Here is a 24,907-nt window from a genome sequence, read left to right on the forward strand (position 1 = left end):
TCTTATTTATTTATTTATTTATTTAGTATTGTCATCATTATTATCATTATTATGAATGTTCTCTCTTTTTTTGGGGGGAGGGTTATCTCACCGTTATCTATTATGTGTTATCCTGACTATCACTGAAAACATGACATGGAATCCAGGAAGTGAACTACATGTACTGTACTAGATGTAGAATGGATGGGGGGTAGGATTAAATAAGCTTTGCTTCTTCCTACTCCTTTTGGACATGTGGAACTGTCAAAAAATGATTCACGAGATGTATTCCATTGTAACCTTCATGTTCAAATAAACTAAACCAAACCAAACCAAACCAAATCATTTCTAGTGTGTATGCGGTGGGAAACGCCTGCCACAGTAAAACATGTAAATATTAAGAAATGTGCCAACAAATTTCACTTTTAATAATACTTCACATCATTCACTACATTTTTTGATGGACATTGTGGTCAGCGGTGCAAAACATTTCCAGAGATTTACATACTTGGATGGTAAAAATGACAATTTATTTTAAAAAGTAAAGTCTGCTTTGGCTCTCATATTTACAACAAAAAACACATCACGTTGAAGTGGAGGTAACATGTGTATTTACTTCATGATATTAACGGTTCAGCACTCAGGCCACCTGTGACCTTTGACTTGAGGGGCCTACAGGAGTTTTTGCGCGTGTGCAGCAGAGCTGTCAGTCATTGTGGGCTGCAGGGCGCAGTAGTAGATGGCAGAGTCGTTCAGCTGCACGTCTTGGATTTCCAGAGGAGCTTGGTGGGTGCTAGCATTGATGCTGCAGCTTAACCTCTGGTCAAAGCTGCTCACTGTCTTTTCTTGACCGCTCTTGAAGCGTCTCAAGATGAACTCTGGTGCTGCCTGGCTGTTCTGTTTGAACCAGAAGATGTAGTCGTTGCCTTCGTGGTTGCAGTCCAGCATCACGGCTTCGCCCTTCAGCGCATGCATGTCCCCCACCGGCTGGTTGACTGTCTGGGTGCCACTTCCTGTCAGAGGACAACAAAGGTGGTCAGACATCATGTGACTTGACACGCTCACCTGACACGACCTTACCGAGGCTCCAGGCAGCCATCAGCACACACACCAGCGTACGCTTCATGTCTGCACTCCTGGGCTGTGTGCACGCTGACTTGGTGGCTGAGGAGGCAGGACCTAATCCCACTGTGGGAGGTGCGTCTCACAAACACACACGCACACGCACACACAAGTACACACAGTAAGAGGTGGTCAGGTACATGTTGAGCACTGTCTCCCTCTGGTGGATGCAGCCACGTGTACTGTCACAGTCACTGTGGGCCTCACAGTACAGTAGATGACAACATGGGGATGTAGTGAAGACCACCTCAGATGCACATGGAACGTCCCCATGCTTCCATCACATCTGAACTTTGCCAAGTCTTCTTCTACTTGGTAATACTCGCTGACCAGCAGCTGTGGAGGAGAACAGGACAGGTGCCGGAGAAGCTGCAGGACAGCAACAGCAGGTCTCCCTTCAAAACCACCACCTGCTCCACGGATAATGTCACCACGCCCTGACAAGGACTTGACAATAACACAAAGCATTCAACAAACTCTCCAAGATTCTTGGCTCACACCTGCCAGAATACTGAGTGCCATCACTTATGACAGAGGGAGGAGCATCATGATCAACAACACTGAGACCACCATGCATGACACCTCCTTTATATGACACCATCGAGCTCCGTCTCCCGCAATACCCAACTTCATTTCTGTGTGGAGTTTGCATGTTCTCCCCGGGTGCGCGTGGGTTTTCTCCGGGTACTCCGGCTTCCTCCCACATTCCCAAAAGCATGCAGGTGAGGTTAATTGGCGACTCTAAATTTTCCATAGGTGTGAATGTGAATGATTGTTTGTCTATATGTGCCCTGTGATTGGCTGGTGACCAGTCCAGGGTGTACCCCGCCTGTCGCCCGAAGTCAGCTGGGATAGGCTCCTGCATCCCCCCGCGACCCTAATGAGGATTAAGCGGTATAGAAAATGGATGGATGGATGGATGTTAATTGATGGTTTTGTGGGGGTGGGGTTGTCCAACAAATTTTTCTGCATGTAAAACTATGATTATTGTCAACAAAATGTGTTTTGTTGGATTTACATTATTTTCTATGGGAAAATTTGCCTTGGTTATGGCCCGTTTTGGTTTGAGTCAGACCTTCTGGAAGGGATTAATGACTTTAACCAAGGTACTGTAAAATAAAAAAATAAAAAATAAAGTTGTTTTCAGAAGAATATGCAGCAAGAGTGTTCCCTCGTTTGTCGCGGGGGATAGGTTCCTAAATAGCCCGCAACAAGTGAACTCCGCAAAGTACGCATCTTCATTTTTTTACAATGATTATTTTAAGGCTGGAAAACCCCTCATCATACACGTTATACACATTTCTCAGACAGGCAATAACATTTTCTCACGTTTCTGTCTTATTTAAACCTTCGTTTAAATTTTAATGATCAACCTACAGGTCGGACATAAGAAATTATTAAGCCACTCACAAACATCAAAGTCAAATAAATTCTGTATAACAGGGGAAGTGTATCTCACACTTTTCCCTGGCAGAGCAAATCTGTGTTGCATCTGGCACCTCTGTCTATTCTGAACACAACTTATGTGATATTACCTCAACAGCAGCTGTCCGGTTAGAGTCTGACCTTCTGGAATGAATAACGTTTGACGAACAAACGACGCTGACCAAGGTTCCACTGTACAGTGCTCCTCCGCTACATTGCGGTTCACCTTTCACGTACTCGCTGTTTTGATTTGTGTGCAATTTTAGTAACTTTTTTTTCTCTTTTGTTTCTTACAGCGTATGAACACTGTTACAGGCCTAGCCTGGCTCTTTAAGCAGAATTGCATTGCGGGAATTTGTGTGTTGTAGGGTTGCTGTGTCTCTCTCTCTCTTCTTTCTCTTCTGTCTGCACCGCCCATTGTCTTCTGCGTCCTGATTGGCTGTAGACCATTGTCAATCAGTCTCCTTCATGACGTTTTCAGTTGTGGTCATTGCTAGCAAATTAGTTAACCGAGTGAGCTGCTTTTAACTGCCAATAAACAATAGAAGCAGAAGAAGAAGCTAACCATGTGACTCTGAACACTGTATGTTTGCAATTTTTCTCCCCGAGAAAACCCACAATGTCGACAAAACTTTCTGCACCCAAAAGGCAGAAGAAAGCCGGCCATCGCACAAAAAGTTGGACTTCTAGACATGCTGAAGGAAGGCAGAAGTTAAGCGGTCGTAGGGCGGAATAAATGAATAAATTCCCTGCTTAGTATTTGACAGTGGCTTTGTGTTCTTTTGTCTTTGTCACGGCTCAGATCGTCTTGTTTTTTAACTTCTGTGTTATATTTTTTGTGTCTGAACTCTTTTTTTCCCCTCTCTATGTGTTTAGAGGTGATTTTTGTTAATAAATATCTTTTGTTACGGAACTGTTTCTCTGCATTTTGGGATCCACAACGAATTATGCCAAACCTGACAGAGGGGTTGTAAAAAAGTTGGCTACTTCGTGGATTTCATTTATTGCTGGCTATTTTGGAAACCTAGACCCCACGATAAACAAGAGAACACTGTATAGCTCATTACAAAATCTAATGCCAGATATGTAAAGCTTAGTGAGACCTTTGGAAACTTAAATTTGTGTAACAATACAAGACCTGGGCTATGGTAATGTTGATCCACCACCATGCTGTGCACTCCTGTTACCCAGAAAGACAGGACGATAGTCGGTCTGTATAGACAGCTCTATGCATGGAGTTTTTTCAGCCTTAAATCTTTCGTTCAAATTGTTAGACTGTGATAAATGACACCCTGACGGTAAGCGGGGAAAAAGCCGGGAAGAGTGAACATGCTGCTGGAGAACAGTAATGTAAGCCACTGTGCTGTGAAGACCACAGTGGCCTCCTTCTCCATTCAAGAACACTTCCTACAGTCTCCACTAGGGGGACACCTCCACAAACGACACCTTCTCACACCATGACATTTCATCACTTTGGTTTCCTTCAGACTGTGTGTGTGAGAAGCACCTCCCTCGGTGGGATTAGGTCCTGCCTCCTCAGCCACCAAGTCAGCGTGCACACAGCCCAGGAGTGCAGACATGAAGCGTACGCTGGTTTGTGTGCTGATGGCTGCCTGGAGCCTCGGTAAGGTCGTGTGAGGTGAGCGTGTCACGTCGTATGATGTCTGACCACCTTTGTTGTCTTCTGATAGGAAGTGGCGACCAGACAGTCAAGCAGCCGGGGGGGGACGTGCACGTGGTGAAGGGCAACCCAGCGACACTGGACTGCAGCTACAAAAGCGCTGGAACTAACAGCTACATCTTCTGGTACAAACAGAACAGCCAGGCAGCTCCAGAGTTTATCCTGAGGCGCTACAGCATTGGTCAGGAAAAGACTGTGAGCAGAATTGACAAGAGGTTCAGTAGCACCATCAACGTCAGTACCCAGCAAGCTCCTCTGGTGATCCAAGACGTGCAGCTGAACGACTCTGCCATCTACTACTGCGCCCTGCAGCCCACAATGACTGACAGCTCTGCTGCACACGCGCAAAAACTCCTGTAGGCCCCTCAAGTCAAAGGTCCCATGGTGGCATGGCCTCACAAATATTTATTTTTTCGCTGTGTTCAAAAGCTGGTTCGAAGTAGGTTTTCAGAGCTTTTGCTGTCCATTGCCAACGTTTTAGTTTTTTTTAATTTTTTTTATTCTCACCAGCCTCTTAAAGCTTGCTAGCCCGTTGGCTAAACCGTTAAGGTGGAGAAGGCGTAACCTCAACTAAATACACGTGTTACCTCCATTTCAACATGACGTGTTGTTTGTTGTAAATATGAGAGCCAAAGCAGACTTGAATTTTTCAAATAAATTGTCATTTTTCCATCCAAATATGCAAATCTGAAAACGTTTTGCACCACCGACCGCTATGTCCATCAAACAATGTAATGAATGAAGTTGAGTATATTAAAAGTGAAATATGTTTGCACATTTCTTAATATTTACATCTTTTTCTCTGGCAAACATATGGCAACTTGCAAAACTTCTCATTTATTCAAAATTTCTTTCTTTCCCATATTTAGAATATTTTTCTTTTGGTTATTTCTAGCATACTATCGTGTATTTATGGTGGCCGACAGGGTAAATGCACAGAAACGTCCAAACACGCCAAACACAGAAATGATATAAAACGAAAACACAGTGGGGAAAATGCTGCAAAATCACACACCGCTCCCAAAGACACCATGTGGCAGCAAGATCAACACATGTTTTGGTAGGAGTTATTTCTTGAATTCAATCGTGTTTCTCACCTTCTTTATCAAAATGCTGGCACTTGCAACTTTCTTTGGCTCCATTTTGGGTTATTGAGATGGGATTGAATTAAAAAAAAAAAGCTCATGGCAAAACAGGAAGGGCGTGTTCAAGAGGAAGGTGTTGGTCTCACTGCCACATTGTATCTTTGGCGACAACCAGGTCTTTGATGAAGGTAAAAATAACCTTAAACATTCATTTATCCATGTCATTCACCATTTATATATAAATATATGCATTTCCAATTGCTTTCTGCATGAAAAACTATATTTATAAAACGTGTTTTATGTCAGTTTTGGGTTTCTGGTACGGATTAATTGGATTTACATTATCTCTTATTCTTATTATATCTTATTGATTTGGTTAGAGTACGCTTCGGTTTGAGACGGACCTTCTGGAGGGAATTATTTAGAATTCGGAACAATTATATTTGCAACAATAACTGTTTATAGTCAGTGTGTTGCACCTAACACCTGTGTCTTTTCTGAACACAACTAACGTGACAATATAATGTTGATCCACCACCGTGCTGTGAGCTCATGTTACCCATAAAGACAGACCCATAGCGGGGCTGTCTGGACAGTTCCATGCATGGAGCTTTTTCGGCCTTAAATCTTTCTTTCACATTGTTAGACTTGGAAAATGTGACTCATATCTTATTAATATATGTGACTGTGGAATAGTAAATCATTTATGAATTATTATGTACATTTTGACATACGTAAATGGACCAGAGTTATGTAGTTATTTTTTGTTTGTAGACATAATTTATTGGCAAATGTTGCCTCTTACCTGAAAAGAATGTTTACATAACTGTTAATGTGAGCTTGTGTTTACGTTGCTTTTCTTTTTAGAACACTCCAGGAGTACATGGATTCAAGACAATTTGAAGGACAACGGGGCAAAAAGTAATTGGTAATAAAAACATATATACCGGAGGTGTCCAAACATTTTCCAGCGAAGGCCACATACTGAAAAATGAAAGGATTATTATTAGTAGTAGTATTAGTAGTAGAAGTAGTATATGTTTAATTGTTAGTATTTTTCAGTCTTTGCTCTTTTTCCTTATTTTTGCTATTTTTTTAAAACATTTGTAATCTTTCTTCATAAATAATCTTTGTAAATTTTCTTCTTGTAATATTTGGACTTAATTCCTGTCGTATTCCAACTTTTTCTCTAACTTAATTTTTCAAAAATTACAACTTTATTTTGTTTTGTTTCTAATAGTACTATGACTTTAAAAAAAAATTGCTATTTTTTCCTTAATATTTCAACTACTAAAATTACATTATTTTTTTCTCATAATATTACAGGTTTATTATCATAAAATTACGACAAATGCATACTTTTCACATCCCGTGAGTGCCTCCAGTGTGTTTGAGGGTGTATGTCCACCACATCATCAAAGCTGATAGACTGTTATGTCATGCCACTAAGACTTTTTGTATTTGTACTTTATTTATCCCACAGCGGGGAAATTCACTTGTTACAGCAGCAAGCAAGATACACAAGTAAAGAATACAGTGTAAAGAATGCATATTGACTACAACATGGTTCAGGTGGTGCAGGTGTTGTAGAGCCTGACAGCGGTCGGTTTGAAGGACCTGTGGAACCTCTCCTTCTTACACCGTGGGTGTAACAGTCTGCTGCTGAAGGAGCTGCCCAGGGAAATAACAGTGTCATGTAGCGGGTGAGAGGTGTTGTCCATGATGGATGTCAGCTTAGCCAACATCCTTCTCTCCCCCGTCAAGGACAGAGCTCGCTCTCCTGATCAGCCTATTGATCCTGCTCCTGTCCCTGTCCGTGCTGCCCCCTCTCCAGCAGCCCACACATAGAAGATGGCTGAGGCCACCAGTCATAAAAGGTCCGTAAAAGAGTCCTGCACACACCGAAGGACCTCAGTCTCCTCAGCAGGTGGAGGCGACTCTGGCCCTTCTTGTAGAGGGCGTGGGTGTTGACGGACCAGTCCAGTTTGTTGTTAAGGTGAACACCCAGGAATTTGTAGCTGTCTACCAACTCTATGTCCACTCCCTGGATGTTCACCGGTGTGGAGTGAGATGTTTTCCTCTGGAAGTTAATGATCATCTCCTTTGTCTTGCTGGTGTTGAGTTGCAGCTGGTTAAGCTCACTCCAGCTGACCAAGTCCCTGATGACCGTCCTGTATTCCAGATCATTCCCCTCTGAAACACACCCCACAATGGCTGTGTCATCGGAGAACTTCTGGATGTGACACTGTATGGAGTTGTGTGTGAAGTCTGAGGTGTAGAGGGTGAAGAGGAAAGGGGAGAGCACCGTACCCTGAGGGGCACCTGTGCTGCAGAGTACCATGTCAGACACACAGTGACGGAGCCTCACATACTGTGGTCTGTTGGTGGGGTAGTCTATATTATATATTTATTTAAGACGAAAAAACAAGACAGAGTAATCATTAACAAACTTATAAGGACAATTGAAATCCTGCATGCACTATTTCATAACTATTAAAGAAGAAGAATATCTTTAAAAGTAAGTATAGTACAGCCTGTGATAAATGCCACAGCAATATGAAAAGGAGGAAGTACTGAACAGAAATCAAGACACAGATTGAGGGCGATCCAGGTGATAAATAGATGGTTGCTGTGGATGTAACGTCACAAGAAGCTGTGTTCAGAATAGACACAGGTGCCAGGTGCAACACACCGACTTTACTGTAGACAGTTTTCAGCAACTTGAGCATCAAAGGGAATTAAGACATTTTCAGAAGAATATGCCTCTTCCTTCTCCAACCACAAGATAAAACCTGTTGCTGCAGTTGACCTTCCAACAAAGCATAAATCACATCAAGTGAATGCGGGGTATGAAATAGTGGATATTGTACAAGAAAATGCACTCAATGGTGCTACAACTGATACTAAGAGGGTATTCTGTGATCGTGGCTCAACCAAACCGGCTTTGGGTTCAAGATGCCTAAGTTCCCCAAACAAGCGCTACCGCGATGGTGGTTATCAACTTACCTTGTTAAGTCCAGTTCTCGGCTTTGTGCTCAGTGCGCGTTGACATAAAAGGGTTCATTTGACGTCATATTATTCTACTTTTCTACTATTTCTACTTTTTTACTACCTTTCTACAATTCTAAATAAAGCGATCCCTGCCGGTATATTGTACACAAGATGAGCAAGTAATTATGCATAAAATTGCATTTTATTCCTGGTGCTCGGCTCAAAAACTGAGCAAATTTAGAGTATTCTATAATCCATATCTCTTATAGAGAATTTAATCAGGGAATGCTATTCCCTGGCTATAACCACTCCCGTTGTTGTGCTGCCTTAATTATTCTTGTTCCCACGTCCACCAGGTTCTCAGTAAATGGTGATGCTATCTTACGAGTTACGTAGTGAAACAGCGGTGCTTTCATAGTCTGGACATAACCTAGTCGGAACAGGCAAGTCCAACTTTCCACTCAACACATCTCGCTAACCCACTAAACTTTCTTCGCTAATAGTCCAAACTGGCAAGCTCCTCCAGACAAAACAACAATAACAATGTCACTTCTTCTCACATTGTTCCAGCTAGTTTGAGTGATTTTACAAAACTAACCCACACCACCAGAACCCTTCCAGGCACCCACACAATCGCAATTGATTCATATCACTATCTGCTGTTTCATCTACTGAATTTGGCAAAAAGTACAGACATGAGCCTCAGCAATTGTGAGACAAAAGTTTTATGGTCTGATGAATTTTGAGACTCGATCATCTCTGTACTTTTTAGAAAATTCCAGCCTGGCCTTCCTAGTTTTCTTGCTAATGGATGGTTTGTCTCTTTGTTCTTCAGGGAGTTATGAAGTCTTGTATGAAGAGTAGATAGTGATACCTTCAATCTTGCTCTCTTCAGGTTGTTGCTGATGTCACCAACAATTGTTTTAGGCCCTTTCCTAACAGCTCTCACAATGTTTCTGTCATCACCTGCTGATGTTTTCCTTTGTCTACCTGTTCTCGATCTGTTTCTTAGTGCACCAGTGGTTTCTTTCTTTTTCAGGACATTCCAAATGGTTGGAGTGGCTAAGACCAATGTTTGAGGAATGGTTTTGGTTTTTGTGTTTTCACCTCTAAATGCAGTCTACACAGGCAAAACCTATCCTACCCAATATGAAACGGAGTGTAGACATTCAGTGCTATTAACTGATTGAAGAAGTAATGTAATAAGTCACACCTGGGGGGTCACCAACGTTTTTTCTTGCGAGAGATACTTTTATAAAATGAAAATGGCCACGAGCTATTCATTTTTGTAGAAATGATTTTCATACCTTATTTCAACCCAAACAGATCAAATATGCTTGTTTTACCAAAACATTCACAAAATGCTGGTGTCCACAACTCACATTTTATGTTTCAGAATGCTTTTCTTTCTAGTGTTCTCACATTATTAACTGAAAACCTGCATTAAAAGCAGGCCTGCGGGCGCCTCATGTGGTCGTGGGGGGCTACCTGGTGCCCGCGGGCACTGTGTTAGTGACCCCTGGTCTAAATTGTGCATGCGATCCAGATGCAGATACCTGAAAATAAAAGTGAAATTTTGCCCTTTGGTCTCTTATTCATCTTTTGATGTCAAACCCAAATGGTCTCCAGCGAAAATAATGACTTTGAAATTGTAGGTGAAAAAGTGTATTGTTAGTATGAACTTCTATCTTTGCTCCCTTTTTTCCACATTTTTGCTGTTTTTTACATTTTCCAAATATTTCAACTTTCCTCTTAAATAATCTTTGTAAATGTTCTTTTTGTAATATTATTGTCAGGTTTCTCTTATTTTGGCGAGCGGTGCTTCCTGCTTGGTGGGAGAGGCAGCCGCTTCACACCTGGTGCCCGTGCAGCTGTCGCCAATCAGTGGCAGTTCAAAGGCCTGCGTCGTCAGACTTACGGCGCTGGCTCATTGTTGCTGTTACCCTTGTTACTGCTGTACCTCGTCACATTACCGGTGCTATCACCTAGATGGGTCAACTTACCTGTGTTACTGCCTTGGATACACCTGTGATTTTTCCACAAAGCTTTCCACTCTGTCTTTTGTTCCTGTGTTTTTCCTGTGTTCCTGTGTATTTGAGTACTTGTACTATTAAAGACTCGTTATTTTTCACGCCACCGCCTCATCTCTGCATACTGGGGGTCAAGCACTCGACAACCTCGACTCGTGCCTGACAGATCGTGACAATTATGACTTTATTCTCATACTTTGACTTTGGTCCCACAATATTATCACTTTTTGCTCAACCTTATTTTCCATGAACAACGACTTCATTTTGTTTTGTTTGTTTCTGATAATATTACGACTTTTTTTAACATAACATTTTTTCTTTAATAGTTCAACTCTATACATTTTCATATTGTTATTCTTGTAAAATTACTTTTTTTCTCATTAGATAACAACTCTTTTCTTTTAATATTTTGACTTTAATTCTTGTAAAATGGCCGCCGATTCAATTTTTTCTGTTGTTTTTGTCTTATTAACTTTTATTTTTAGAATGCGCCGTGGGCTGATATTATAAATGAGGTACTTTAAAGTGAACTGGACTGTGTACCGTATATAGTATATCCAGTTTTGCCATTCTGTTTTTCATATATAACACTCATTTGTATGTCCTTTTATGTTGTGTTGTTGCCTTGTGTGATGAAGCCCATGGTGCTGCTTTGGTAGCAAGTAATGTGGATCCATTTTAAAATGACTAAACAATCAATCACATGAAATAGCAGGAGCAGAAACACGTCATGTCACAAACAAGGACACGCACAAAGAGCGCACAGGTGCACGCTGTACTGTCTTGATGTCCTCGTGTGACCTGGAAGCTTCTCTGCAGCCGCCGCTAGCAGGCCTGCACTTCCTGCCTGCGGTGACACTGCGCTCAACAAACAACACACTACTCTCAGGGAGCAGAGTCGTACACTTCCTGTCACGGAAGGAGAGGTCATGTGATTGACAATAAGTGATGAAGAGTGTTTGAGCACCTGCACACATCCTGTCCCAACCACAGCTGACATCTGTGACGCAGTGCCATGGTGACCACTTCCTGTGGAAAGAGTCACAAAGATGCTCTGTGGGCGGGAGCCAATCAGAGCACAGCTGCACATGCACGCAAACACACTGAAAGCTAAACAAGTTTTGAATCATTACTTATCACAGTGTAGTATTGTGTATTGTATTGATTATTATCACTATGAAGCATTGTATGGATCCATACCATAATAACAGATGCACAAAATGATATTAATAATCCAAAACAATGATATTTATTGATTTATTGACTATAATAAATTTAACTCAAAAAGCAACACCACATACACATACACACATACACAGCCGCTCCTTTCAGAAAGGGGAGGTGATGGTCGTGGCGCATGGAGGCCTACTGGGGTACAGCGAGCCACAGGCGCAGCGTCATGACGCCGTTGATGGCGAGCGTCTTGGCGAAGACAAGACGGAGGACGAGGACCGTGAGAGAGACCAGGTTGACCTTCTCGTCTGCCAAGGATACACACATTTAAGTCACACCGCACATGTTCCACCTCCTTCAGGTTCAATACTCACCTGGCGCCAAGGCGTCCTGACACCACCCCGGTCCACTGTCACCTGCCATGGCAAACCAGGAAGCAGATGTCACATGGTGATGGTGCTCTGTGGCGTTCATGCTGCCATCGGCCCCGCCAACACTCTTCACATACCTTTCTCACATGAGTCGCCGTGCTCAGCCGAGAGCAGTGTCACCTGATTGTACAGCGAGTCACCCAATATCCGCACAGCATGCGATCCCTGGAACGCGTCTCCTTTTCCTGCCGTCTCCATGGCGTTTTGTCTGCTGAAGCCAGTGGCGAGGCAAGCCGTCACGTTACCCTCCAATTTGTCCAATTTGTAGAACGATGGCTCCCAGTCCTCCTCTACACACACACAATAATAAAAAAGATGCTAACCACGCTATGCATGTTTACTTTGTCTACTTGGACGCACGACAATTTCAATGATTTTACCAAAGTACAAAAAAACAAGCTGAGGAGAAGAAGAAAAGAAATGACTGAGCAGCTTTCTCTTCATTGTTTTAACAGTGTCTCCATTTTGGGTCCTCCTTCACGTTCTAGCATTAAAGTAGTACTCCACTGTCCCCGTCTGGAGTCAGGTTCTGCTTCCAAAAAGTAATTTGTAGAGTCCAGAAACACACTGGCTGTGACCTCAACAAAAACCTCATGAGAACCACTTTGACATCCATGTTTGTTCCCACCAGGTTCTATGGTCACTCTGGCTCCACGTGTCCAATTTACTGAACATTAAACTTTGAATGACTATAATTTTTTTCATTCAATTGGAATTTGTTTTTTCTGTTTTGTTCTATACAGTTTTGAGTTCTGCTTCTTGCTCTAGCATGAATGTAAAGCTTACGGAGTTCCACCATCAGTCTGGTTCCGCTTCCAAAAAGTAACCTTTTGAATCTAGACACACACTGGTTGTGACCTCAAAAAGAACCCAATGAGAACCTTTGGGCCCTCACACACACAGATATTATCTGCATGACTTGTGGCTCAGGTCCTGTGCTCAGTCAGGTTCCACAAGTTTACTGAACATTAAACTCATGAACAAGTTTTTTTGAAAGAAGACACATTTTCTGCCAGTTTGGGTTCTCCTTTAAGTTCTGCCATGAAAGTAGAACTTACTGTCTTCCACAGTCAGTCTGGTTCCACTTCCAAAAAGTAATATGTTGAATCCAGACACACACTGGTTGCGACCACAGCAAGAACCTCATGAGAACCTTTGGGTCCTCACACACAGTAACTTTCTCATTTTTGTCATTCAATTTGAATTTGAAAATAAACACCTAAGTTGCTTTCTATCTTTTTTGTTTTACATTTTTAGTGAGCAGCCCCAGTTTTTGGGTTCTCCTTCATGAAAATAGAATTTACGGAAACAATTTTTTCTTCTTTCAGTTCTCCCATGAAAGTAGAATTTACGGGCCTCCCCTGTGAGTCTGGTTCCGCTTTCAAAAAGTGATCTGTTGATTCCAGACATACACAGGTTGTGACCTCAACAAGAACCTCGTGAGAACCATCCTCCTACACACATAATACCATTTCAGCCTGGTTCTGCATGTAAAGGCTAAAAATCATAAGTAAGTAAAGCTGCTAGTTTGATATCAGTCAAAAATCATTAATGAATTATAAATGCATTTTCTGCCAGTTTGGATTCTACTTTACGTTTTAGCTTGAAAGTAGTACTTACTGTCTTCCACTCTCAGTCTGGTTCCGCTTCGAAAAAGTATTCTGCTGCTTGCTCCAGACACACACTGGTGGTGACCTCACCAAGAACCTCATGAAAAGGTCCTCAAAGTCTGCATGACTTGTGATTAAGGTTCTACGCTCAGTCAGGTTTCGCATCGCCAGTTTACAGAATATTAAACCTCTGAACAACCTTTTAAACAAAACCCATTTGCTGTCAGTTTGGGTTGTACTTTATGTTCCAGCTTGAAAGTAGAACTTACTTGCTTCTACTGCCAGCCTGGTTCCGCTTCCAAAAAATAATTTGGTACTTCCTAACACACACTGTTTGTGCTCTCAACAAGAACCTCATGTAAACCTTTTGGGTCCTTACACACACAGATGTAATCTGCATGACTTGTGGGTCAGGTTCTATGCTTAGTCAAGTTCCACATGGCCAGTTTACTGAACATTAAACTCGTTAACATCTTTTACACCTTGAAACAAAAAAAATTTGCTGCCACTTTGGGTTCTTTACATTCTAGTTTGAAAGTAGAACTTACTGTCTTCCACTGTTAGTCTGGTTCCGCTTCCAAAAAGTAATCTGTTATTTATGGACACACAAGAGTTGTGACCACAACAAGAAGCTCATGAGAACCTTCAGGTCCTTATACACACCTGAATGACTTGTAATTCAGGTTCCACACTCAGTCAGGTTCCACATTGCCAGTTTAGTGAACATTAAACTCGTTAACAACTTTTAAACTTTGAAATAAAACACATTTGCTGCCAGTTTGAGTTCTACTTTTTACATTCTAGGTTGAAAGTATAACTTACTGCTGTCCACTGTCAGTCTGGTTCCACTTCCAAAAAGTAATCTCTCGAGTCCAGACACACACTGGTTGTGACCTCAACAAGAACCTCATGAGAACCATCCTCACGCACTAACAAATGCGACTGCACCCTTGTTCTGCGTGTAAAGGCTTGATTAGCATCAGTAAGTAAAACTACTAGTTTGATTTCAGTCACAATGAGACAGCAAAGATGTGGAATAATGAGCGTGAATGAAGTAAGAAGAAGAACGTAGTCCAGTAGAACTTACTGCTTTCAACCGTCAAGCTGGTCCCGCCACCAAAGTAGATCTTGTTGACTCCACCACACAACAACAAACACTATGACAAAAACAACACACAGACCTCCAACCTCATACACATGACTTAGATGTTCTTTTAAGACGCATGCGCGCACACACACACACGTACACGCACGCATCCACAGAGAGAAAAAGAAACTTAAAACTTCTTCAACTAACAGGCTTTGCTCCAGGCTCCGCCCCTTCAGCATGCGCTGCATTTCAAGCTGTCCCTTTGTGGCTTTAGTCACTCGTCCTCTAGGGCAGGGGTCCCCAACCACCAGTCCGTGGGCGGGGCCGAACTGGGCCGAGGAAACCTTTCAGGCGCGCATTGATAAAAAAATACACAAACACACAAAAAAAATACTTTTGTAAATAACTAAATATAATTTTAAGCAAATGCATATCAATTTTTGAAATATGGGCCATTATTTGTTTTTTGCGAGTGTCCTACTTTGTTTGACAGTCCTTGAACGCACCATTGTACCTGCGGTAGCCTTCTCCCAATCTGCACAGATTGTCAACGATACTGTATATTTATTGGGGTTTTTTCACTTCATATTTGCTCTCAAATGCCGATACTCTGTGGGAATACATGAATGTAAAGTCTGATGACGTTATTGAGTGCTAATGTGTATATTTGTTGTGTGCACAGCTTCAAGTTAATTCATGCTAGCACACTGCCTGTTAGCATACATCAAGCAGCGGCGCTATAATCTTCTCTCTGAAAAACAAACTCCAAGCTTATAGTGGTGGATGGTGGATCTGTATTCACTTTTTGCTTTTAATTTGATGTTGTTCCTGTCTTAGTTTTACACAATGCATACTAAACGAGATCAATTACATCGCTATATGACCCTCACCACCACCACCCCGGTCCGCAGAGATTTGCTCTAGGGGATGTGGCCTAAGTCTGGGAAGCTGGTCATTGGTTTTTGATGATCGCCTGCAGCATAAACTTTCATGTGACATACAATGAAGGTCTAGGATGCTGCTTCTTTATCACATCATGCCGTTTAACAATAAATAGTTAACGTGTGAATAATGAAGATGTACATTTATTAGGCGTAGCTAGATGTTGACACACGGCGCTAGCTGTTCAAAGTTTGGACATGTTCAAAATTTCCGACTGACAGCTTTGAATAGTGACTGGTGGTTCTCATGTTACTCTGGCTATTTTTTTTTTTTTTTTGTCATTTTCACCGTTAGAAACTTACCACTTTTTAGACTTTTATGGCTGTTATGCAGGCAGACAGCTCATACTCCTCAGGCTACGGGAATCACTGTACTGGAACTGATGGCCATTTTTATAAACTTCCCTTGCCATCCATCCCCAGATGTTCTCTATGGGATTTAAATGAGGGGAACATGCAGGATGGTCCGAAAGAGTGATGTTATTCTCCCTGAAGAAGTCCTTGGTCAAGCGAGCATTGTGAACTGCAGCGTTGTCCTGTTGAAAAACCCAGCTGTTACCACACAGACGAGGGCCCTCAGTCATGAAGCTCCAGTGTTCCACTGAATGAAACAGCACCCCAGATCATGATGGACTCTCCTCCACTGTGCCGGGTAGAAAACATCTCAGGTGGGATCTCCTTGTCATGCCAGTAACGTTTGAAGTCATCTGGACCGTCAGGTTACATTTTTTCTCATCAGAGAATAAGACTGTTTTCCACCTTTTCAATGTCCCATGTTTGATGCGCCTAGCCAAAATCTAAACGGGCAGTTTTGTGGCTTTGCAGAAGACGAGGTCTTTGAATTCGTTTTTTGTTTTTTAAACATTTTTCCCGCAGATTCCGTCTGATGGGTATTGCGCTGCCGTCGGCACCAGTAAGGGCCTTATTTGGGTTGACGACCACCCTGTGTCTTGATGGACAGCCAATCGGATCCTCCAGCTCAGCACAGGTGTAATTTTTTGGGTCTACCACTTGACTTGACTGTAATTTAATTTATGAGCCCACTCCACTGTGATTGGTCACACTCCCAAGCGCTCCAGAGGACTTCTGGACAGCTGCAGCTGTCCGATTACTTACACAAAATAAACACAGTTAGGACACTGATCAATTTTTACTTACAGCTTGCTCTTCTGACTCTTCAACACAACCAGGTAACGTTGGAAAGGTGTCGGACTTGCTGGCAGGGAATCTGAAACTCCAACGACTTCTGCCTGATGCTTGCCTGTTTAGGCACACCCGAACAAACATTTCCTGGGCGCCATTGCTCGACGTGAACACCGTGAACAGAGCAAAGCAGAGCGCAATGGAACTCATGTTAAAAAAAAACACAGTATGCAGATCCATCCAAAACAGGTTTCAGGGCTCACTTCCAAATGTGCAAACCTCATTATCTGACGTGTTGGCATCGTTTAAGATGAGAATGCATCATTGTAACAACATTTAGGTCAGAAAAACGGAAAAGCATAATAGGTCCCCTTTAAGCAGACAGTTCTGAGATGTATCTGGCCGTTGCTCATGCTGGTCTATCTGCCGTTCATGGACAAAAAAATGTGAATTTGCAGCTGTATGACACCACATGACGTAAATATTTAGAAGGAGGCAGACTGAATTGTTTAATGGTAGTAGGGGCAGGGCCTTTAAGTTGCCCCGCTGGACCAGTGGCATGTTTGTTAATGCTGCTGTATGTGTATATGTATGTGTATGTGTATGCTAACAAGCACTGTAAATAGCATCATCTATACTCTGTCCAACCCTATACAAAACTCATTTAGGTGTTTTTATATTCTGTGAAAACACAGGCATCTTTTGAGCTGTCTGTTTTGTGTTTGCTGTACTATGGATCATGCAAGTGTCCAAAATAAATATACGGTATTTAATGAGGTATGTGAGGCCACAGACCAGCCAGCAACACATACAGGTTCAGTACAGATTTCAGTCATGTGAGGGCCATAGAAGTCTTTTCAGTTCATCTGTCGGGTCAAGTAGGATACAGCACTGTGCCGGACTGAACCAACGATCTTTAGATCTTCTGTCTAACACTCTCCCAACTATACTTCCTATATATGTATCTCCCAACAAAAGATCTATATTTCTCATCAATACGTGTATTTCTGAATCTCTAATGAAAAGAAGAGGCTTTAGCAGGTCAGAGATGACCACAAATGTGTCATTGAATGAAAAATAACCTGATTTGGAACCCATTTTAAATACAGTCATTACTTGTTTAACGTAAGGGCCACTCGTTTCCAGTGAGGGTTGGACTCCGCCAGGGCTGCCCTTTTGTCACGGATTCTGTTCATTACTTTTATGGACAGACTGCGAAGACCCAGGACACATTGCAGAGACTACTTCTCTCAACTGGCTTGGGAACTGGCCCGTATGTGGGATCTGAGTGTGTCTCTTCATATACAGTAAATGAAATTGGTAACACTTTAGAATAAGGTACACAAAATTACAGTAGGTAATGAGGAACGAACCTACCCAACCCTAACCACTACTCATTAGTTCCTCATTAGTTCTTCATTAGTTCCTCTGTAAGGACTGTATTTTTGTGTACCTTATTGTAAAGTGTGGCCATTAAAATTACGTCAAAGCAGGAGTTTGCCTAATTACCAAGGGTGCTGGTAATCATGCAAGTAATGGGTGAGCCATCTCCTATTCAGGCTTTGTCATCAGACCAGAAGTGAGCGCTTGTGTACTGCTGCTGCGTAACGCCAACATAATATCTGGATATTGCGACTGCCATTTTTTTTTTTTAGCCTTATACTCCAACTTGACTCGCAGAGGTAATTCCACTCTTTCATCAGTCTAGACAAGAGACAAGAGTCTTACACGCTTGCATTCTTCTTCTATTGTTTTGGTGTGTCATGTGTCTGTGTCTGTGCGTTTCCAGCGGCACATGTAGTTTTGCGTTATATATGACATGGTTTTCACATGGCAAAAAAAACAAAAACAAGGAGCGTTCCCGTGTTGGCAGGACCTCACTGTCACTCAGTGGAGTATGGTTTTCATCTGCATGTGCTCGAATATACAAGTTTCAGTCAGAAAGCCAGATATCTGCAGGCTGCTATTTGACCCCTTTGCAAAGATAACAAATTCCTTAAATTCTGCCTTTATTTCAGGCATTTTCTTTCTTAGTCATGACATGATTTATTCCACAAAAAATTGGTGGCAGGAGTGCGATTCCGTGGCTTATTGGATCTGGACCTGTGGCGGACAGCAAGTGATGATTCTGGAATTTTATTTTTTCTGTTCTTTTTCTGTATTTGATGGTGTTTGTATGTTTTTGATTTTCGATGATTTTGGACCACCGTAAAAACATGATTATATGCTAAAAATAATCATAAGAAACAATGTAAATCTAATATGAATGTTGATAAATACATGTAGAATGAACAAGAAGTTTTGCTTGTTGCCATAAGTTTGTGATCAATGGTTTATATTTCTAATGTGATTATGGTGAAAAAACACTCCTTCACACGCCCATCAGTATAAAAGATGACTTTAACTTTTAATAATACTCCACATCATTCATTATACACTAGGTCCCCAACTTACGAACACCCAACTAGCGAACACTCATGGATACGAACACAAGCCGGCTGGTCTATCTTTTATTTTATTTTGCTTTGTAGTCGCTCAATCTGTATTTATACTGCTACTGTACATGCTTGACCAGTAGAGGGCGCTGTGACACTTCTAATGGGACCAACAGAGGAAGCCATTTGAACTAATGAGACCCACAGAGGAAGAGTTAGACGCTGGGGAGATAAAGCTAAGTGGAAAGCTAAATTATACAACCCAGACAGAGCGTGTGATTAAAGTTTCTGAAGAGTTAATAAGCCTGCTTAATTCTACACCACCCACAGAACACTACCTCTTTTAGAAGAGTCTAACGACGACGACCATTTGTCTTTTTTTTCCAATATCTCCTCCTCCAACTCCTCCACAACGACGTATGCTCGACCACTCCTCTTCAAAGGTAAATAACATTTATCATTACGTATTATTATATCACTTTTATTATTGTTTTTTTCATTAATTATCCTGGTTTAACATTACTACTGCATCCAAACTCATATTTACATACATACACATATACTGTATATGTATACACGTACATGTAAGTACCTATATCATTGGTAATAGTATCGTTTCCCCTACTTAAGAACAATTCGACATAAGAACGGTCGTCTGGAACCAATTGTGTTTGTTAGTTGGGGACTTAGTGTATTGTTTGATGGACATTGTGGTCGGTGGTACAAAATGTTTTCAGACATTTGTGTACTGAGACAGTAAAAGTGACATTTATTTTTAAAAAGCCAAGTTTGCAGTGGCTGTCATATTTACAACAAAAAACATGTCATGTCGAAATGGAGGTAGTGGGTTTGTACCATTCTTTTTGTACCAGAAGATATAGCTGGTTGCACTGGTGCCTTTGTAACTACAGTCCAGCATCACGACATTGCTCTTCACTACATGCATGTCCACTGTTGGCTGGTTGACTGTCTGGGCGCCACTTCCTGTCAGAGGACAAACAACAAAGGTTAGCCAGACATCATATGACCTCACACGACCTTACCGAGGCTCCAGGCAACCATCAGCATACACACTTGAGGTAACACCTCCTCAACTTAACGGCATGTTAATGGCTCAGCACTAACCAAGCCTCTGCAGGCTCATGAGATCAGAAAAAGAAAGGTTCCACACTCCTAATACCGTGGCAATGGACAACAAAAGCTATGACAACCAACTCCGAACCAGCTTTGAAACAGTGAAAAAAAATTATCTGTGAGGTGATGCCACCATGAGACCTCTGACTTGAGGGGAGTACAGGAGTTTTTGTGCATGTGCAGCAGAGCTGTCAGTCACTGTGGGCTTCAGGGCGCAGTAGAAGATGGCGGAGTCGTTCAGCTGCACGTCTTCGATCACCAGAGGAGCTCGCTGGGCACTGGCGTTCATGCTGCAGCTGAACCTCTTGTCAAAGCTGCTCACCGTCTTTTCCTGACCGCTCACAAAGCGGCTCAAGATGAACTCTGGTGCCGCCTGGCCATTCTTTTTGTACCAGAAGATATAGCTGGTAGCACTGGTGCCTTCGTAACTACAGTCCAGCATCACGACATTGCTCTTCACTACATGCATGTCCACTGTTGGCTGGTTGACTGTCTGGGCGCCACTTCCTGTCAGAGGACAAACAACAAAGGTTAGCCAGACATCATATGACCTGACACGCACACCTCACACAACCTTACCGAGGCTCCAGGCAACCATCAGCACACACACCAGCGTACGCTTCATGTCTGCATTCCAGGGCTGCGTGTACGCTGACTTGGTGGCTGAGGAGGCAGGGCCTAATCCCACTGAGGCAGGTGCTTTACACACACACACACACACACACACACACACACACACACACACACACACAGTCAGAGGTGGTCACAGCTTCAAGTTAATTCATGCTAGCACACTGCCTGTTAACACACACATCAAGCAGCGGCGCTATAATCTTCTCTCTGAAAAACAAACTCCAAGCTTATAGTGGTGGATGGTGGGTCTGTATTCACTTTGTGCTTTTAATTTGATGTTGTTCCTGTCTTAGTTTTACACAATACATACTAAATGAGATCAGTTACATCGCTATACGACCCCCACCACCACCACCCACCCCCATACAGTAAATGAAATTGGTAACACTTTATAATAAGCTACACAAAATTACAGTAGGTAATGAGGAACAAACCTACCCAACCCTAACCACTACTCATTAGTTCCTCATTAGTTCTTCATTAGTTCCTCTGTAAGGACTGTATTTTTGTGTACCTTATTGTAAAGTGTGGCCATTAAAATTACGTCAAAGCAGGTGTTTGCCTAATTACCAAGGGTGCTGGTAATCATGCAAGTAATGGGTGAGCCATCTCCTATTCAGGCTTTGTCATCAGACCAGAAGTGAGCGCTTGTATACTGCTGCTGCGTAACGCCAACATAATATCTGGATATTTCGACTGGCATGGCTAACAGTCAACATTCTCCAGATTTTTTTTTTTTAGCCTTATACTCCAACTTGACTCGCAGAGGTAATTCCACTCTTTCATCAGTCTAGACAAGAGACAAGAGTCTTACACGCTTGCATTCTTCTTCTATTGTTTTGGTGTGTCATGTGTCTGTGTCTGTGCGTTTCCAGCGGCACATGTAGTTGTGCGTTATATATGACATGGTTTTCACATGCCAAAAAAAACAAAAACAAGGAGCGTTCCCGTGTTGGCAGGGCCTCACTGTCACTCAGTGGAGTATGGTTTTCATCTGCATGTGCTCGAATATACAAGTTTCAGTCAGAAAGCCAGATATCTGCAGGCTGCTATTTGACCCCTTTGCAAAGATAACAATTTCCTCAAATTCTGCCTTTATTTCAGGCATTTTCTTTCTTAGTCATGACATGATTTATTCCACAAAAAATTGGTGGCAGGAGTGCGATTCCGTGGCTTATTGGATCTGGACCTGTGGCGGACAGCAAGTGATGATTCTGGAATTTTATTTTTTCTGTTCTTTTTCTGTATTTGATGGTGTTTGTATGTTTTTGATTTTCGATGATTTTGGACCACCGTAAAAACATGATTATATGCTAAAAATAATTATAAGAAACAATGTAAATCTAATATGAATGTTGATAAATACATGTAGAATGAACAAGAAGTTTTGCTTGTTGCCATAAGTTTGTGATCAATGGTTTATATTTCTAATGTGATTATGGTGAAAAAACACTCCTTCACACGCCCATCAGTATAAAAGATGACTTTAACTTTTAATAATACTCCACATCATTCATTATACACTAGGTCCCCAACTTACGAACACCCAACTAGCGAACACTCATGGATACGAACACAAGCCGACTGGTCTATCTTTTATTTTATTTTGCCTTGTAGTCGCTCAATCTGTATTTATACTGCTACTGTACATGCTTGACCAGTAGAGGGCGCTGTGACACTTCTAATGGGACCAACAGAGGAAGCCATTTGAACTAATGAGACCCACAGAGCAAGAGTTAGACGCTGGGGAGATAAAGCTAAGTGGAAAGCTAAATTATACAACCCAGACAGAGCGTGTGATTAAAGTTTCTGAAGAGTTAATAAGCCTGCTTAATTCTACACCACCCACAGAACACTACCTCTTTTAGAAGAGTCTAACGACGACGACCATTTGTCCTTTTTTTCCAATATCTCCTCCTCCAGCTCCTCCACAACAACGTATGTTCGACCACTCCTCTTCAAAGGTAAATAACATTTATCATTACGTATTATTATATCACTTTTATTATTGTTTTTTTCATTAATTATCCTGGTTTAATATTACTACTGCATCCAAACTCATATTTACATACATGCACATATACTGTATATGTATACACGTACATGTGGTAAGGTTCCACACTCCTAATACCGTGGCAATGGACAACAAAAGCTATGACAACCAACTCCGAACCAGCTTTGAAACAGTGAAAAAAAAATTATCTGTGAGGTGATGCCACCATGAGACCTCTGACTTGAGGGGAGTACAGGAGTTTTTGTGCATGTGCAGCAGAGCTGTCAGTCACTGTGGGCTTCAGGGCGCAGTAGAAGATGGCGGAGTCGTTCAGCTGCACGTCTTCGATCACCAGAGGAGCTCGCTGGGCACTGGCGTTCATGCTGCAGCTGAACCTCTTGTCAAAGCTGCTCACCGTCTTTTCCTGACTGCTCACAAAGCGGCTCAAGATGAACTCTGGTGCCGCCTGGCCATTCTTTTTGTACCAGAAGATATAGTAGTTGGCAGAACTGGTGCCTTCGTAACTACAGTCCAGCATCACGACATTGCTCTTCACTACATGCATGTCCACTGTTGGCTGGTTGACTGTCTGGGCGCCACTTCCTGTCAGAGGACAAACAACAAAGGTTAGCCAGACATCATATGACCTGACATGCACACCTCACACGACCTTACCGAGGCTCCAGGCAACCATCAGCACACACACCAGCGTACGCTTCATGTCTGCATTCCAGGGCTGCGTGTACGCTGACTTGGTGGCTGAGGAGGCAGGGCCTAATCCCACTGAGGCAGGTGCTTCACACACATACACACACACACACACACACAGTCAGAGGTGGTCATGTGCATGTTGAACAGCGCCTCCCACTGGTGGATGCAGTGTGGTTATTGTGCAGCCACGTGCACTGTCACAGTCACTGTAGGCCTTACAGCACAGTAGATGACAACATGGGGGTGCAGTGAAGACCACCTCAGGTCCAAATGAAAAGTCCATGTGTTTCTGTCACGCCTGAACTTTGTCAAGTCGTCTTCTGCTTGGGAATACTCTCTGACCAGCAGCTGTGGAGGAGAATCGCGTTTCTTTTGGTACCAGGACAGGCTGGTGTTGGCCCCGGAGAAGTTGCAGGGCAGCGTCAGAACGTCACCCTCCAAAACCACCACCTGCTCCATGGATGATGCCATCACGCCCTGACGAGAACCTGACAATAACAGAATGCATTCAACGAACACTACAAGATTCTTGGCTCACAACCTGTAGACCAGGGGTGTCAAACTCATTTTCACTTAGGGCCACATCGACATAATGGCTGTCCTCAATGGGCCAGATGTAACTTAGAAATAAAACTAAATGTAATCGAATGTAATGTAAAATAAACGTAACAACTCCTTAATGTTAAATAACTCTAAATTTATTACTTATTCAAGTGACAAACATTACAGTTGCATAGAAAAAAAATATCTTTACTTGTTGCTCTGTTACAACATAAATCATTTGAATTTGTCAGCTTATGAAACCCACACTACTCCATCAATCAATGATCAAACTATCCAAGTGAATGAAGAAAAATAACATAAAACACAAGTTATTACATTAACTTTGTTCAAAGCGTTTTTGTCAAAGTTAAAAGGGGCTTAATTACAGTAAAATCAACAATTGTGAGCTGCTAACAACATGCATGTCAGATGAAGCATTTCACAAAAAAAGGCTGCACAGTCTTGCATCCAACTCATGGTTTGACTACAATAATTTGTCTGTATACAAACATAAAACCTGCAAATACTAAATGATTGCAACAGCAGCTACACATAAATAATACGTAATCAACTAAAAATCACAAAATAAAAGTTGACTCAGTATATTGGTCAAGTTTTTAGATTAGTAACTAAGCTAAAAACTGATATGTTTTAAAGTCTGTAATTGGTCGGGACACACCTGCTCACAGACCTTCAGCATGCACTGCTTCAAAAAACGCTCCCTCTGAAAAACACTTGGAAGCGTGGGCAATTTTTT

General features: G+C 42.1%; 1 protein-coding gene and 3 gene segments (V, D, J or C); 1 reads left to right on the top strand and 3 right to left on the bottom strand.

Moving 5' to 3' along the window:
- LOC129192566 (T cell receptor alpha variable 4-like) lies at positions 1–1,196 on the bottom strand. The segment is given in 2 exon segments: positions 1–992; positions 1,060–1,196. Coding segments are annotated over 2 exon segments (387 nt in total).
- A 2,820-nt stretch (positions 1,197–4,016) lies between these two features.
- Positions 4,017–4,921, top strand: LOC129192673 (T cell receptor alpha variable 19-like). The segment is given in 2 exon segments: positions 4,017–4,150; positions 4,218–4,921. Coding segments are annotated over 2 exon segments (396 nt in total).
- A 6,677-nt stretch (positions 4,922–11,598) lies between these two features.
- On the bottom strand, positions 11,599–20,882 carry LOC129193065 (T cell receptor alpha chain MC.7.G5-like). The gene is made up of 6 exons (XM_054797673.1): positions 20,850–20,882; positions 20,481–20,777; positions 14,615–14,671; positions 11,995–12,207; positions 11,861–11,902; positions 11,599–11,794 (listed from the first exon to the last, which is right to left on the bottom strand). The coding sequence occupies exons 1-6, from the start codon at positions 20,866–20,868 to the stop codon at positions 11,679–11,681; spliced, it is 744 nt and encodes a 247-aa protein (XP_054653648.1). The 5' UTR covers positions 20,869–20,882; the 3' UTR covers positions 11,599–11,678.
- A 1,531-nt stretch (positions 20,883–22,413) lies between these two features.
- Positions 22,414–23,767, bottom strand: LOC129193064 (T cell receptor alpha variable 38-1-like). The segment is given in 2 exon segments: positions 22,414–23,499; positions 23,572–23,767. Coding segments are annotated over 2 exon segments (444 nt in total).
- Between the last annotated feature and the right edge of the window lie 1,140 nt (positions 23,768–24,907).

This window comes from Dunckerocampus dactyliophorus, chromosome 13, assembly GCF_027744805.1.
Source record: "Dunckerocampus dactyliophorus isolate RoL2022-P2 chromosome 13, RoL_Ddac_1.1, whole genome shotgun sequence".
In the NCBI taxonomy this organism is placed as follows: Eukaryota; Metazoa; Chordata; class Actinopteri; order Syngnathiformes; family Syngnathidae; genus Dunckerocampus; species Dunckerocampus dactyliophorus.